Genomic DNA, 13793 nt, shown 5'->3' with positions numbered 1-13793 from the left:
TTGCGGTACGCGGGCCTCTCACTGTTGTGGCCTCTCCCGTTGCGGAGCACAGGCTCTGGACGTGCAGGCTCAGCGGCCATGGCTCAAGGGCCCAGCCGCTCCGTGGCATGTGGGGTCTTCCCGGACCGGGGCACGAACCCGTGTCCCCTGTATCGGCAGGCAGACTCTGAACCACTGCGCCACCAGGGAAGCCCTCATGAGTAGATTTAATAATCAGATCTGCAGCTAGGTTTCTAAGAGTTTTCCACTTGCAACAATCCTTCTTTTCTTGAAGACCTTCCCAGCCCTCTCCCGAGCCATACCTGAGTCCTCGCAGTGATGTGCCTAGCTATACACGTGGTAACTGCAGTGGCTGTGTAGGCTGAGGCTTCAAACAAGCACCGAAGACTCATTTGCTGCCAGCTCTGTGCTGGTGCTGAGCTGCATCCTTGTCATTCAGCTCTCAAAACCAGTCATGGGAGATGGGTGTTGAAGGCTGGCTCTTAGCCAGGACCATGCACAAGCACCTGGGGAGCAAGCCTTCGCCACCTCCTGCAAATTCTGATCCAGGTCTGGGGTAGGGCCTGGAAATCTGGGTGTATGAAGGCTTCATCCAGGTGCTTCTGATGGTCAGACGAGTTTGGGGAAGGGGAGGAAGGGGCAGGATACAGTGAATTTTCAACTTTTCTGAGGGTCTTGCTTGCTCCATGTCTAGGTTGCTTAGATCTTGAGTCTGAAAATCTCTGCATATCTGCTGATTGCTAATTTAATCTTTAGCTTAATGTCTAAGGAATGGCCTCAGTTTCAGTTTTCAGTTAGATGAGTCGTTTTTATCTATACCTGGCTTGTTATAACGTAAACAAGTAGCTGGGAAACTTCATAAAGCCCATTTTCATTAAAGAGTGCAGAAACTAGCTTCCTACAAATTGAGGTTGCTTAACACAGTTGATGGATGGGCTCTTGGTCTTCCCATGTGCAGAACCGTTCACTTGCCAGAGGTAGTTCTCTAGCTTTAGGAAGAACTAAAAGCTGGACTGTGTCTTTAATAAAAAAGCAAGTTAGTCATCATCACAGAATCTCAGAAGGCAACCAGGACTAGTGAGAGGACACTCAGGCTCCATCCCATGGCCCTGGGTGGGACTTGTCCTGACACATTTTGGGCGTGTTCCTGGTGGCACAGCGACCACCAGGTGGTGGCAGGGTGCTGGGCTGGTTGTGGAGAGTTCTAGAAATTCCACCTCACGGTCTGACTTTGTGCCTTTTTAGGAGGACGAATTCTTCGAATCCGGGAGGCAGAGAGGTAGGCATCACCCAGCATCCCTTTGAGCTTTCCTGTGTCTGCCCAGCTACCTTGCACTCACCGCCTAATGCCCAGGCGGGCTGGGTTTCTGAGCAAGCCCAGGGCCTGGGTGGAGGGGCTTGTGGCTCAGGGCAGAAGAGGGGCCATGGCTGCAATGTGGGCCTTGGCCATGCCAGTCACCCCGAGGCTTTGCCTCGGTGTTTGGAGCAACACTTGCTGGAGACAGGTCTGTTTGCCTCACTCAGTGCAGGCTGCAGAGGCAGGGGGAAACTCATCTCTGGGTGTCTGCAATAGCTCGCAGTGGTAGGGAAGGGAGAGTCTCAGAAATGCAAGAGAGAAAAGAAAAGGCGCCCTCCAGCTTGTCTTCTCTGCTCCCCCCTTAGCCAGTGCAAGTCCCTGTACTGTTTTCTCCCGGGCTTCATTCTGTCCACAGTTCCCTTGCTTGCCAGGCCAGGGCCATGCTCTCAGCCTCTATGGTGGGGACACTGGCATGGCATGGGGCAGAGTTCAGACACCTGCCTGGGTGGGGAGCTCGGGAAGTGGGGGGACTGTCGGGCACACTCAGGCCCAGATCCTCCAGAGGCAGTCACTGCTCAGCAGGTCTCACCAGTTCGAGTGAGGGAAACCTAAGAGACCAAAATAAGCAGCAAGAACAGAGCAGTGTTAAGCCCTTCAGGGGGACGTGGAGAAGCAGCCACTTGTTTCTTTTCCTGTTCCCATGGGTCTGTCCATAGCTGGTTTCCCCTAAGAATCACAGGCTGCCTCCTGTGTGACTCTGCTCCCATAAATTCTGAAGGCCCCTGGCTTAGATGCTCCTTCTCTCATATGTTCAGGTTTAGCCAACCCTCTGAGGTCCTCCTGCCTTGTTTATTGAGGCAGTTAATGTTTATAGCATGGGACCACAGAGAGCATTTTGCAGCTCATGCAGCGGGGTAAATGCTAAAGCAAAGGTGACGTGTTTATTGCGCGCAGGTCCTGCTACCTACCCGGGATGACTTTGCTATTAAACAGCAGTAATAGTTTCAGGCAGTGACCTCTTGCCAAATATCCCACACGCCCTTTTGAGAGGCTTCTGAGCAGCGCACGCCGGTCGCCATCTTCGTGGGACAGTCTCGTGACTGGCATCAGGGGTAGGGGTTACAGTTCAGATGCTTATCCAACCTTTTTTCAGTGTCTGGCCCTGGCCCTGAGCCGCTGTGACCTGGCCTGGCCTCACCTCATGCTGGGACTCTGGGCTGCACAGCTCTCAGAGGAGCTCCCACACTGGCCCCACGGGATGGACGGAGGACCAGTTGGTCTCTTCCCATTTTTATTTCTGGGATTGCTTCCCACATATTCTTGGGAAAGCCCTAGATTGACGGTTTTTGTGAGTGGAAGATAGAGTTTGGGCCACCAGGGATTGTCAGACCTGCTGAGGCCCTAGTTCAGAGGAGGCCAATGGGACAGTTGTCGTGGTCCACCTCGAGGTGGGACGGAGGGCAGTAGAGTGGCTTGCTTTATTTTCTGAGGCCTTCCAGCTGCTGCCTCTTTATCTGGGAAGAATTGCTTCTCTCCTTAAGTAACATTGGGAGAGGACCCAATTGTAGGGTGCTGGATTAGAAAAGCAAGATAGGGAACGACACAGAGAGCAGGTGGGCCATGGTGTGAGTGGGGTGGGCGGGCCATGTCCCTGGCCCATGCCAGCCTTATCAGACCATGGGGGGAGTGAGGTGACTCCCTTGGGAACTACTGAGGGTTCTCATCAAAGGCCACCCCTGTTGGGAGCCTTTGACAGCCCTTTGGTACCTCAGGGTGTCCTGCCCCCGACATGTGTGGAGGCCGTGGCAGGGCATGGGGTATGGTGGCCGAACTGTGGCCCCCATTCAAGGCCCTGGTGCTCAGCTCATCCGCAGGCTCCTCAGAGTGTCTCGAAGGGACTTTTCTGTTGCAGGAGAGAAGGACGATGAGGATGATGAAGTGAAGAAGAGGAGGGAGAAGCAAAGGAGGAGAGACAGGATGAGAGACCGAGCAGCTGACAGGTGAGGAGGCAGGCGAGGTGGGAGGTGAGCACTGTCAAGACTCCCCTGAGCTCATCTGTCATCACTCCACAGTGCAGGGCGGGGGGGCCTGGTTTGATCTTCTGACTCCAGGTGTATGTCAGGAAATCCAAGTCAGGTCGATGGGAGACAAAACTTGGGAAACACACTGAATCTTATTCTTGCTGGTGGGTCTGTGTGGCCCTCACATTCCCAGCTGGCAGCTCTCTTGATTGCCCTCCTGCAGGGCTGTGAGGAGTTCCCTTGCTCCTTGGCTTGTGTCTGTCATCCCAGACAGGTGAAGTTCATTCAGCACAGCTGCCAAGAAGGTGCTTTGGGTGCCTTGTCCAAATAAATCCAAACCACCTGTGGAGTTTGACGTGACGATTATGTATGTATAGTTGCTACCTTCAAGATTTTGTCTCTAAATAGAAAAAAATGCAAAAGTGCAAACCCCAAAGGGCATTGCTGTGACCACACCATGCGCCTCTCCCCGTAAACCACAGGTGGCCACGTGAGTGCGTGGTTGATGAGGCCCATGACCACAGGTGGCTATGTCTCTATGCACAGGTTCTCTTGATGACTTGAAAGGGAACCCTTGCCCTTGAGGCTTAAATGGGGGTAGTGGTTTCCCTGTGCAAAGAAATGCTTAGCGAAAGAGCTAACAGTAGAGGCTGGAAAGCTAGGAACTGAAAAGTAGGAGTTCCAAATGTTACGCAGAATTCATTGAAATCCTTGTTTTTAAACAGATGAATAAAATGACAGCTATTTTAGATCTGTTTCCATGCCACATGGGAACTGAGATGACTTTTTTAAAGGAATCTCTAGACTGCCCTAGTGACTGAAGATCCTCAAAGAAACTTGGAGAAATTGTCATGGGGGAGGTAAAGATGCAGCAGGGAAGTAGGAACCCTGTATTTCCTTGGTAGCTTCCTGATAGTCCTGCACATGGGGCCTGGGAGATTTCCCTCTTCACTTCTCTTTTGGGGGTATCTGCAAAGGCAAGAGTGTCTTGTGGCACTTGTCCAGAGATCAGAAGGCAGGCGTTGGGGGCCAGCAGATCTCTAAGTTGGCAGAGGAGGACTCCTGAGTGCCCCAGGGCCTGTGCTCTTACACCCCAAATGGAGCAGAGCTGAGGGAAGCAGCACCCCACTGTGGGGGCTTGGGGGTCTGTAGCGTGCTCTCCCCTTGCCGTACAGCATGCATGCATTTGGTGAGATTTTGAAAGCACACAAGAAGCCTCAGTTTTCCTTCATAGAACTTGATTGTGATGTCTTTACATTGAGTCCCATTGGAGAATTGATCTTAGGTTATGTGAGTTTTGAATTGTGTGAGGTCTTCGGGAGTTCCTTCGTTGTATTAAATGGGGTTGCCTTGTATCTTCTGAGTGGCTGCAGAAGGAGACATCTGAGAAGCTCTGAAGTTAGGTACTAGGCCCCCAGAGCAGTGGGCTGGAGACTTAGGGAGTTCACAGTTCTGAAGTCTCCACCTTTGGCTGTTCTCTTGTGAGCCTTTGGACCAAAAAGAGTGGTAAGGTAGTAAAGTGCTACGTGAATCATTTTCCTGAAATAACTTGCAAGGTTGTACTCTCATTCTTAAGGTGGGGAAACTTGGGGCAACTGCTACTCTGACACCCTGTGACAAGTCAGAAGACTTAATTCAGAAATTGTTTTCCCATTTCCATTTCACTTCTAAGCAGAGATGAGTTGGTTATCTGTGCATCACTGCTTTTCTTTTTGTCTTCCTTCTCCAGGATTCAGTTTGCCTGTTCCGTGTGCAAGTTTCGTAGCTTCGAAGATGAAGAAATCCAGAAGCATCTGCAAAGCAAATTTCACAAAGAGACACTGCGGTTTATAAGTACCAAATTGCCTGACAAGACGGTGGAGTTCCTCCAGGTAAATCACGCTTGGCCTCCATCACGGCATTTCCCAGTGATCCTGCAAGTGTCAGATCCCTCACAGAGAAGGGAAGGGAAATAAGAGGCCTAAACTTGGTCAAGATTTCGTTTTCCAGAATAACAGTGTACAAGTCCCGAAGTCAGAGGGACAACTGAGAGCTCCCGTCATTGTAGTTCCCACTAATTCTGCCCATGGAGCTGCTCTGATAGCTGTCTTCCCTTCCTTGGAGCAGCTGAGATAAGGCTGTCACTGCCCCCCATGGGCTTGGCAGTCACCCTTGGGGGGCTGCCTCTGGTGCAGTTGAAAAGTATCCACATGTGTCACCCTCTCCTCATTTCATTTGGTGCCGTCTCACAACCTCTCTAGGAATACATTGTAAACAGGAATAAGAAAATTGAGAAGCGGCGTCAGGAATTGATGGAGAAGGAAAGCACAAAACCAAAACCAGATCCCTTCAAAGGTGAGTTGTGATCCTGGGGTGTGTGCTATTCCAACTCACAGAGCCCAGCTCAGGGTGGTTGAGAATGTGACGTGAAGACAAGTGGGAGGGGCACTTAGCAGGGGAAAGAAGCCTTCAGGTGTGGCCTAATGTAGATGACACCTCTACAGGCAGCTTATTGGAGTGACATTAAGCACTCTGATGTTTTTTTCTCCTTTGTATGAAGAGAAAGGACCAGAAGAATGAGAAAAGTTAAGTATAAAGTTGCCAGGTGTAGAGGCTATTTGTCTCCATACTCCTTCTGGAGGGCAGGTGATGCCCGTCTTAGATTCTGTCCTAACTGAATCCTTAGAGAGGGGCTACAGGGAGAAAATGTGGGCCTTGATGGGGAGTAAGTGGGAAGAAAGCATCACTTGCATGCTGTCCCAAATCCCACAAGACTTGGGTTTTGTCAACAGGGATTGGCCAGGAGCACTTCTTCAAGAAAATAGAGGCTGCTCACTGCCTGGCTTGTGACATGCTGATCCCTGCGCAGCCCCAGCTCCTCCAGCGGCACCTGCACTCTGTCGACCACAATCACAACCGCCGGGTGAGGGCCCCCCTGATGCTGGGTGGGGCAGGCAGTCCTGGCTGCTGGTGGGAGGGGTTCCGAACTTTCTGTCTCTTATGGGGAAGCTAACATCTTTAGGGGCTTTTGCCATATACCATCAAGTCCATCATTTCATAAGTGGTTGTTAAAAATGCACCCCAGGGCTTCCCTGGTGGCGCAGTGGTTGAGAATCTGCCTGCCAATGCAGACGACACAGGTTCGAGCCCTGGTCTGGGAAGATCCCACATGCCATGGAGCAACTGGGCCCGTGAGCCACAATTACTGAGCCTGCGCGTCTGGAGCCTGTGCTCCGCAACAACAGAGGCCGCGATAGTGAGAGGCCTGCGCACCGCGATGAAGAGTGACCCCCACTTGCCACAACTAGAGAAAGCCCATGCACAGAAATGAAGACCCAACACAGCCATAAATAAATAAATAAATAAATACATTGTGTATTATAAAAAAAAAAAAAAAAAAAAAATAAGCTATTTGTAAAAAAAAAAAAAAAAAAAAAAAAATTAATTTTAAAAAAAAAAAAAAAAAAAAAATGCACCCCAGTTTCTATTAAAACGTGAGAAAAATGTGTTGCTTAAGATTGACTAAATCCAGTAGCTGCAGTTCTCCTGGGTTGAGAATGTTCTTTGTAAACCACACGGGTAAATTCCCCAGTTGCTGAAAAACTGGATTTCTTATAAGCTGAGGCTGAGGGCCACTCAGAGCAGAATGGCCTAAGGGACCCAGGACTAAGGACTGGTTTGATCCTAACTAGCTGATGGGGCCTGAGGCTAAATGTTTAGCTCAAGGCGTTGGCAATTTTTTTTTTTTTAAAAGGGTCAAATTGTAAATATTTTCAGCTTTGCAAGCCATTAGGTGTCTGCCTAACGCCCGCCTAACGCCTCAAGTCTGCTGCTGATGGGCAAAAGCAGCCACAGGCCATAAGTAAAGGAATGGGTGTGGCCACGTTTGGTCTGCGGGCTGTGGCTCGCCAAGCCCTGGTTGAGCACCTCTGTCTATCGTCGGTTTACCCTGACTACCAATTTGGAGCTACCTGCCCACCCGTCTCCTGGTATTATTAAAGATCAGCCAAAAACCACTGTACAAATATGGGATTATCACATGAATGTGTCAAGCTCTAGAACAGTCAAATGGTTGCAGCATTCAGACTTTTGCTCTAGAATTTACTTGTAAAGTCAATAAAACTCAAAAAACTGAAGAAAAAGCTTGCCCTTTTCCCCTACTGAGTCCACATAGCTTCTGATCTGTAAATGTTCTTATTTCATCCTTGCTTGTGCACATGGTATCCATCAGTCGTGTGCCTGTGCTTTTGTCTTTCGAGATTATCAGACTTTTCTACACTATTTCACAATCTCAGTTCTGGTGCCTCTCCAGTGCCTTCTTCCTTTCATTATTGGAGCCTAGCATCTGGGGACTTACCATGGTGAAGAAAGATGTTAGTTGTCTCTCTGCATAGGACTAATCTCAGAGCAACTCAGTGTAACCAGGCTGATTTGTTCTCATGCTTCTCTATGCATGCCATTTTTAAAAGCCCATGTTTGATTCCCTTTGTAGTTGGCTGCTGAACAGTTCAAGAAAACAAGTCTCCATGTGGCTAAGAGTGTTTTGAACAACAGACATATTGTGAAGATGCTGGAAAAATACCTCAAGGTTTGTGCTTAGGAGTCCAGTAGATGGGAAGAGCTTTTGAGATGGAGGATGAACTAACTCTGTGGGTTTGGAATTATATCCAGAGTGCAGTATTTGGCATTTCTGAGTCTTTTGAAGAATTGAGAGATGTTGGAATGTATCGGGCTTGGGATTCCACAACTGCGCATTTCCTGAGACTCACTGCTTGCCTGGGAACTCTGGAATTTGGTCCTACTTGATTAATCTGTGCGATGGTGCTGACTCTCACCATGAGAAACCCTGACTATCTATAACATACCAAGCAAAACGCTGGTGAGATGCTTCAAAACAAAGCAACAAACCAAAGTAACTGATAATTGTCCAGGTAGAAGCTAAAACAAGGTTTTGCGGGCAGAGACAACCAACAATGAGATGGGGAACGAGGGGGAGGGAAGAGCCAGTGGTGCCATACTACGGAGTAACAGGAGCAGAGTAATAAAAAAAGTCCCAAAGAGGTAGGTACCCTAGCGAGGAGTCTGGTCGGAAGAGTCTCTGGTTCCTCCTTGGGAAGCACATTTTGCTAAGTGCTCAGCCCCATGACTTCAGCGTTCAGGGCTGGGAGTTAAGATTCAGCATAACCTGACTAGGATGTGTTTGCCCTCCTCTCAGTTATTAACTGCTTCAGTGTTTGACAGTTCATTTCAACCATAAAGGGATAGAATCTAAATAACTGGTTTAAGAACCATAACTGATCAGTGTTTACTTTGTGGCTTAAACAGACTTAAAGTTCCTGGAGTCAGCTGTAGACTCAAGCTTCTAAATAAGTGTCTTTGTTTTTGTTTTGGGTCCCACCTTGCGGCTTGCGGGATCTCAGTTCCCCAACCAGGGATTGAACCCCGGGCCATGGCAGTGAAAGCCCAGAATCCTAACCACTAGGCCATCGGGGGAACTCTAAACAGCGTATTTTAAAACACGTTTTCTAATCTGCTAGTGATAATGTTTAGTTTACTTTTTCTAAACTAGACATAGTTTTAGCATATGCTCATGAGAAATTCAGCTTCTGAGAGAGGTACACTTGGATTGAATCCTGACTGATGTTTAATAGCTGTGTGACCTGGCAAGTTAACAATCTTTAAGTCTCATATCCTTCTCTGTGAAACGGGGATAACCTTCATGCCTGGGCTGAGTGCTTAATCGAAACTTAAGAAAGAGCCTTAACTTCCTGTTAAAATGAGGCTTTTTTTTTTTTTTTTTCTTTAATTGGGTTAAGAAAATCTAGGTCTTTTTAAACCTTTCCTCACCATTACATGCTTGAATAATAAGTGCAAAATAGTACTGGTGAAGCTTTCCTGAGATGTCTTTTCTGAGTCTGTAGGCTCTGAGCAGCTGTAGGATTGACTCACCTGGTGTGATTTCAAAGGTTTCTCTTGTTGACTCTGCCCGTTATAAAAAGATAAACTCCCAGCAACCTGAGCCTCAGTCTCTCATTTGGACAGTTCCTTAGACTGCACTAACCTGTGTTTCCTCTTCTTGGCCAGGGTGAAGATCCTTTCACCAGTGAAGCCGTTGATCCAGAAATAGAAGGAGATGACAATTTAGGAGGTGAGGATAAGGAAGAGACACCAGAGGAGGTAGCTGCCGAGGTCTTAGCTGAGGTGATTACGGCAGCAGTGAGGGCAGTAGATGGGGAAGGAGCACCTACTCCGGAAAGTAATGAAATGCTGGCGGAAGGGGAAGCCCCTACGGACACAGCTGAGACCACTAGTGGTCCCCACCCTGGAGAGCTGCTGGAAGCGGACGCACCCTGTGGAATGGCACCTGAGAAGGGCAACACTGAAGCAGAGGCTGGAGGTGAAGCTGCTGAGGCTGGAGGTGAAGCTGCTGAGGCTGGAGGTGAAGTGGAAACCCTGGCAGCAGAGTCGGAAGGCACCTTGACAGTCACTGCTCCTGTTCAAGCTGCTGCAGAAGCCGAAGTGGAACAAACTGATGCAGAGTCCAAAGATGCTATTCCCACAGAATGATCCTCCTTTCCCTGTTCCAGGGGATGTATTATATAATGCATTGTTCTTTCTTCTTTGGTTTATAAGCAGTACTAGGGTATATGATGCTGGAATACTATTTTGGTGAAGAGACCCAGCCATTTCCTTCAGAAAAGTGTACCTCACAGGCTTGTCTTAAGAGTTGCGTGGCTTTCTGCCTTGGTTTGAAGGCTGCAGAAGTTGTACATTCCCACAAGTGGCTGTGACATCTCTCTTTACACTGTAGTTGGAATAATAAAAGTTGGATAAGTAGATTTTGGTGACACTTTGCTTGTTAAATACAGCCAGTGGCTGAATGCACCACCACAACCACCAACACCCCCCACCCCCACCGCCCCGTATTATTTTTTGGTCTGGGAGCAGTTCAATACTAGGATATATCTTGCTTTATAAAGGATTTCTTTTTAAGTTTCAAGAATTTGCTTTGGCTTCAGTTTTTGATCTCTGCTTTTGTGGTACACTGTATGGTATGTGGTCCTCCTTCACAAGATATAGCAGAATCTTGTTAACGTGATGTTGATCCTGTCACATCACTGAACTCTCAAAGGCCTGATGAATCTGACACACCTGCACCATTGGAAGCATACCTACTTACCCCTCAAGAATGGGAACACTTTGCTTAGGGCATTGTTTCCCAATCTTTAGTCCTTGGTGAATCACCTTTACAATGTTTTACCTCATTTGTGTTCCACCTCTGCATTACTTCAGGGTTTTTTCGGTTTTGTTTTTCTTTAAATTGAGTTACTTCTACTTAAATATATTTAAAAAGAAAATTTGATGTCTCATGAATGGAAAACCAGTATAAATTGCCATACATAGATACTGTCCATGGAAAATGAATAAACATTTTATTTTAGATAAATACTGTTGCTTTGGAAGTTTCTGAATCTGTAAGAAAGAAAAGCCAGCAGGTGTTAAAGGGTAGTAAGCAACAGTTATACTTTCATATAATCAAAAGAATTGAAAGATACCTCCCTTTTGAAGTGATACCGCTGGATCTGTTTTCCTATAAACCTTTGAACTGTCACATTTGGGGAAGCATTGGCCAGTGGGAAATTGTTAGGAAAGAGGTAGCAGAATACTTGAGCATCTGTTGTGTACCAGGTGCTAATTCATGATAAAAATTAGATATGGGCACTGCTCTCAAGGAGCCTTATTGGCGATGTGAGATGAATATTTATGAAAAAGTCAATGTTAGAACTAAAAACAAATAAACTGCTTAGTAAGAAGAAACCGGTGCCTATGAATCTTTTCTAAACATCGTTCCTTTTACTGCATAGATGTGGCTTAGTCACAGGTTATGCATGCCCTTTGAAGCTTGTTCTCTTGAGGCCAAAATGGTGGCACTGACCATCAGTAGCCTGAAAAAGGATAACAAAACTATGAAACTGTTTTTTTTTTTTTTTTTTTTTCCTTTTTGGCCACATCACACGGGATCTCTGTTCCCCAACCAGGGATTGAACCTGCACCCTCAGGAGTGGAAGTGCAGAGTCTTAACCACTGGACCACCACGGAATTCCCTTGCTTTTCCTGTAAAAGTAATACAAGTCTTGCCATTGAATCTGAATTTCAATTAAGTTCTTTCACTACCACCCTCACCCCCCCACACACCCTGTGTGAAATGACATGAATCATTTTATTCGTAAACTTAGGTTAAACCAGGCCCTTCCTCATTCCCCAAGATGGGGAGTCATTACTCAGGCTGCACAAGGGGTGCCCTAATATTCCTGAGATGACAGGAATAAGTTGCAAGCTTCCTCATTGCAAACTAATATCGGTTATTTCCCATCTGTAGGGGAGAAACCTGAGAGGGACATTAAGTAACTTTTAGGGCCCCGCATTAAAGATGTGGGACTACCGAGGTCAATACACAGGTCCATGAGACACCAATGGCCGTGAACTCTCCATAGAGCACCTTTATTATTTAAAAACAGGTTTAGAGAATTTGGCAATCTCTGCTACTGGCAAGCAAAAAAGTCTTAGGAATGGCAACCTAGTTTCAACTTTTGGTAATATGGTGGGCCTATGTGATTTCTTTGGGTTTTTATGCAATACTACAGTTGCTAAAGGGGAAACAGTACAATGTAAAGAGCAAAGTGCTCATTCAAGAGTACATAATCAGTATTAGTAAATCCTCTTCACTTGGAGTTTGGACCATAAAGAAATCACTTCTGCTGAAAGTGATCCTTGCTCACCAGAAGTGCAGCCTGTAGTGATTAGACAGGCACAGTAGAGTTGAAGTAGAATTTTAGCACTAACAGAAGAGCCTTTTAGCATTGGGCCACTTCCTTTATCTTGTATAAGGACAGTGTGAGGCCTATGAGATTTAGTTGGTATGTACCTCCTCTCAAAAACACTATGCGGTCGAGCATATACTTTATATATATATATGAAATAGGAATTCGGTTTGGAGGACAATATCAATATGGTGGGGTAGGGGGCAATCTATCCATTCTCACAGAGTTGGTTATCAGAATTAAGTGAGATAATAAATACTTGGCACTACTGAAAAAGTGGTTTCTAAGCTCAACAGTTTTGGGGGTTTTTTTCCTAAGAGGTAAAATTCAAGTAACAAAATGGACCATTAACCATTTTAAAGCAGACAATGCCATGGCATTTGGTACACTCACAAAGTTGTGCAACCATCACCTACAACTGGTTCCAAGACATTTCCCTCACCCTTAAAGGAAACTCCTTACCCATCAGTAGTCACTTCCCACTCCTCCTCCCCAGTCTCCTGACAACCACTAATCTACTTCCTGTCTCTGGATTTATCAATTCTGGTTGTTTCATATAAAGGAAACCTATACATGACATTTTCAGTCTGGCTTCTTCACTAAGCATAATGTTTTTGAGGTTCCTCCATGTTGTAGCTTATATCAATACTTCATTCCTTTATATGGCTGGATATTCCATTGTATATATATACTACTACATTTATTTATAGTTATCCAATAATAGACATTTGAGTTGTTTCTACCTTCTAACTATTATGAATAGTGCTTCCTGGAACATTCGTGAACAAGTATCTGAGTACCTATTTTCAATTCTTTTGGGTATTCACCTAGGAGTAAAATTATTGGGTCATATGGTAATTCTTATGTTTAAAATTTTGAGGAACCACCAAATGTTTCCACAACAGCTGCACCATTTTACATTCCCATCAGCAATTTGCAAGGGCTCCAATTTCTCCACATCCTTACCAATGTTTATTTTCCTTTTCTTCTTCTTCTTCTTGTTTGATTCTAGCCATCTTAGTAGGTGTGAAGTAGTACCTCTTATCTCATTGTGGTTTTTTTTCCTTTGTTTTGTTTTGTTTTTCTTTTGGCAACATCCCGCGGCTTGTGGGCTCTTAGTTCCCCCATCCAGGGACTGAGCCTGGGCCCATGGCCCTGAAAGCGTGGAGTCCTAACCACTGGCCTGCCAGGGACTTCCCTCATTGTGGTTTTTTGTTTTTGTTTTTTTAAATTAATTAATTAATTAATTAATTAATTTTGGCTGGGTTGGGTCCTCATTGCTGCACGTGGGCTTTCTCTAGTTGTGGCGAGTGGGGGTTACTCTTAGTTGCAATGTGCGTGCTTCTCATTGTGGTGGCTTCTCTTGTTGCAGAGCATGGGCTCTAGGTGTGCGGGCTTCAGTAGTTGTAGCTTGTGGTCTCAGTAGTTGTGGCTCACAGGCTCTAGAGTGCAGGCTCAGTAGTTGTGGCATGTGGACTTAGTTGCTCTGCAGCATGTGGGATCTTCCCAGACCAGGGCTCAAACCCATGTGCCCTGCATTGGCAGGTGGATTCTTAACCACTGCGCCCCCCGGGAAGTCCCTGTCTTCTCGTTAAGTTGTAGGATCTCTTTATATGTTCTGGATACTAAACACTTATCAGAGATATGATTTGCAAATATTGTTTTCCATTCTGT

At 46.5% G+C, this 13793-nt stretch overlaps 1 protein-coding gene across 1 annotated transcript in view; it reads left to right on the top strand.

The window, feature by feature from the left end:
- AKAP8 (A-kinase anchoring protein 8) overlaps window positions 1-9864 on the top strand; it is a 16846-nt gene extending 6982 nt beyond the window's left edge. The window contains exons 8-14 of the mRNA XM_007460966.1: window positions 1246-1279; window positions 3210-3297; window positions 5048-5189; window positions 5559-5652; window positions 6090-6220; window positions 7790-7885; window positions 9382-9864. Of these exons, the coding sequence (XP_007461028.1) occupies window positions 1246-1279; window positions 3210-3297; window positions 5048-5189; window positions 5559-5652; window positions 6090-6220; window positions 7790-7885; window positions 9382-9864 (1068 nt within the window). The remainder of the gene's footprint in view (window positions 1-1245; window positions 1280-3209; window positions 3298-5047; window positions 5190-5558; window positions 5653-6089; window positions 6221-7789; window positions 7886-9381) is intronic.
- The last annotated feature ends 3929 nt before the right edge of the window (window positions 9865-13793 follow it).

This window comes from Lipotes vexillifer, unplaced genomic scaffold (genome assembly GCF_000442215.2).
Source record: "Lipotes vexillifer unplaced genomic scaffold, Lipotes_vexillifer_v1.1 scaffold469, whole genome shotgun sequence".
Taxonomy (NCBI): Eukaryota; Metazoa; Chordata; class Mammalia; order Artiodactyla; family Lipotidae; genus Lipotes; species Lipotes vexillifer.
The sequence above is the reverse complement of the archived record's forward strand: the minus strand, read 5'-3'. Positions and strand labels throughout refer to the sequence as shown.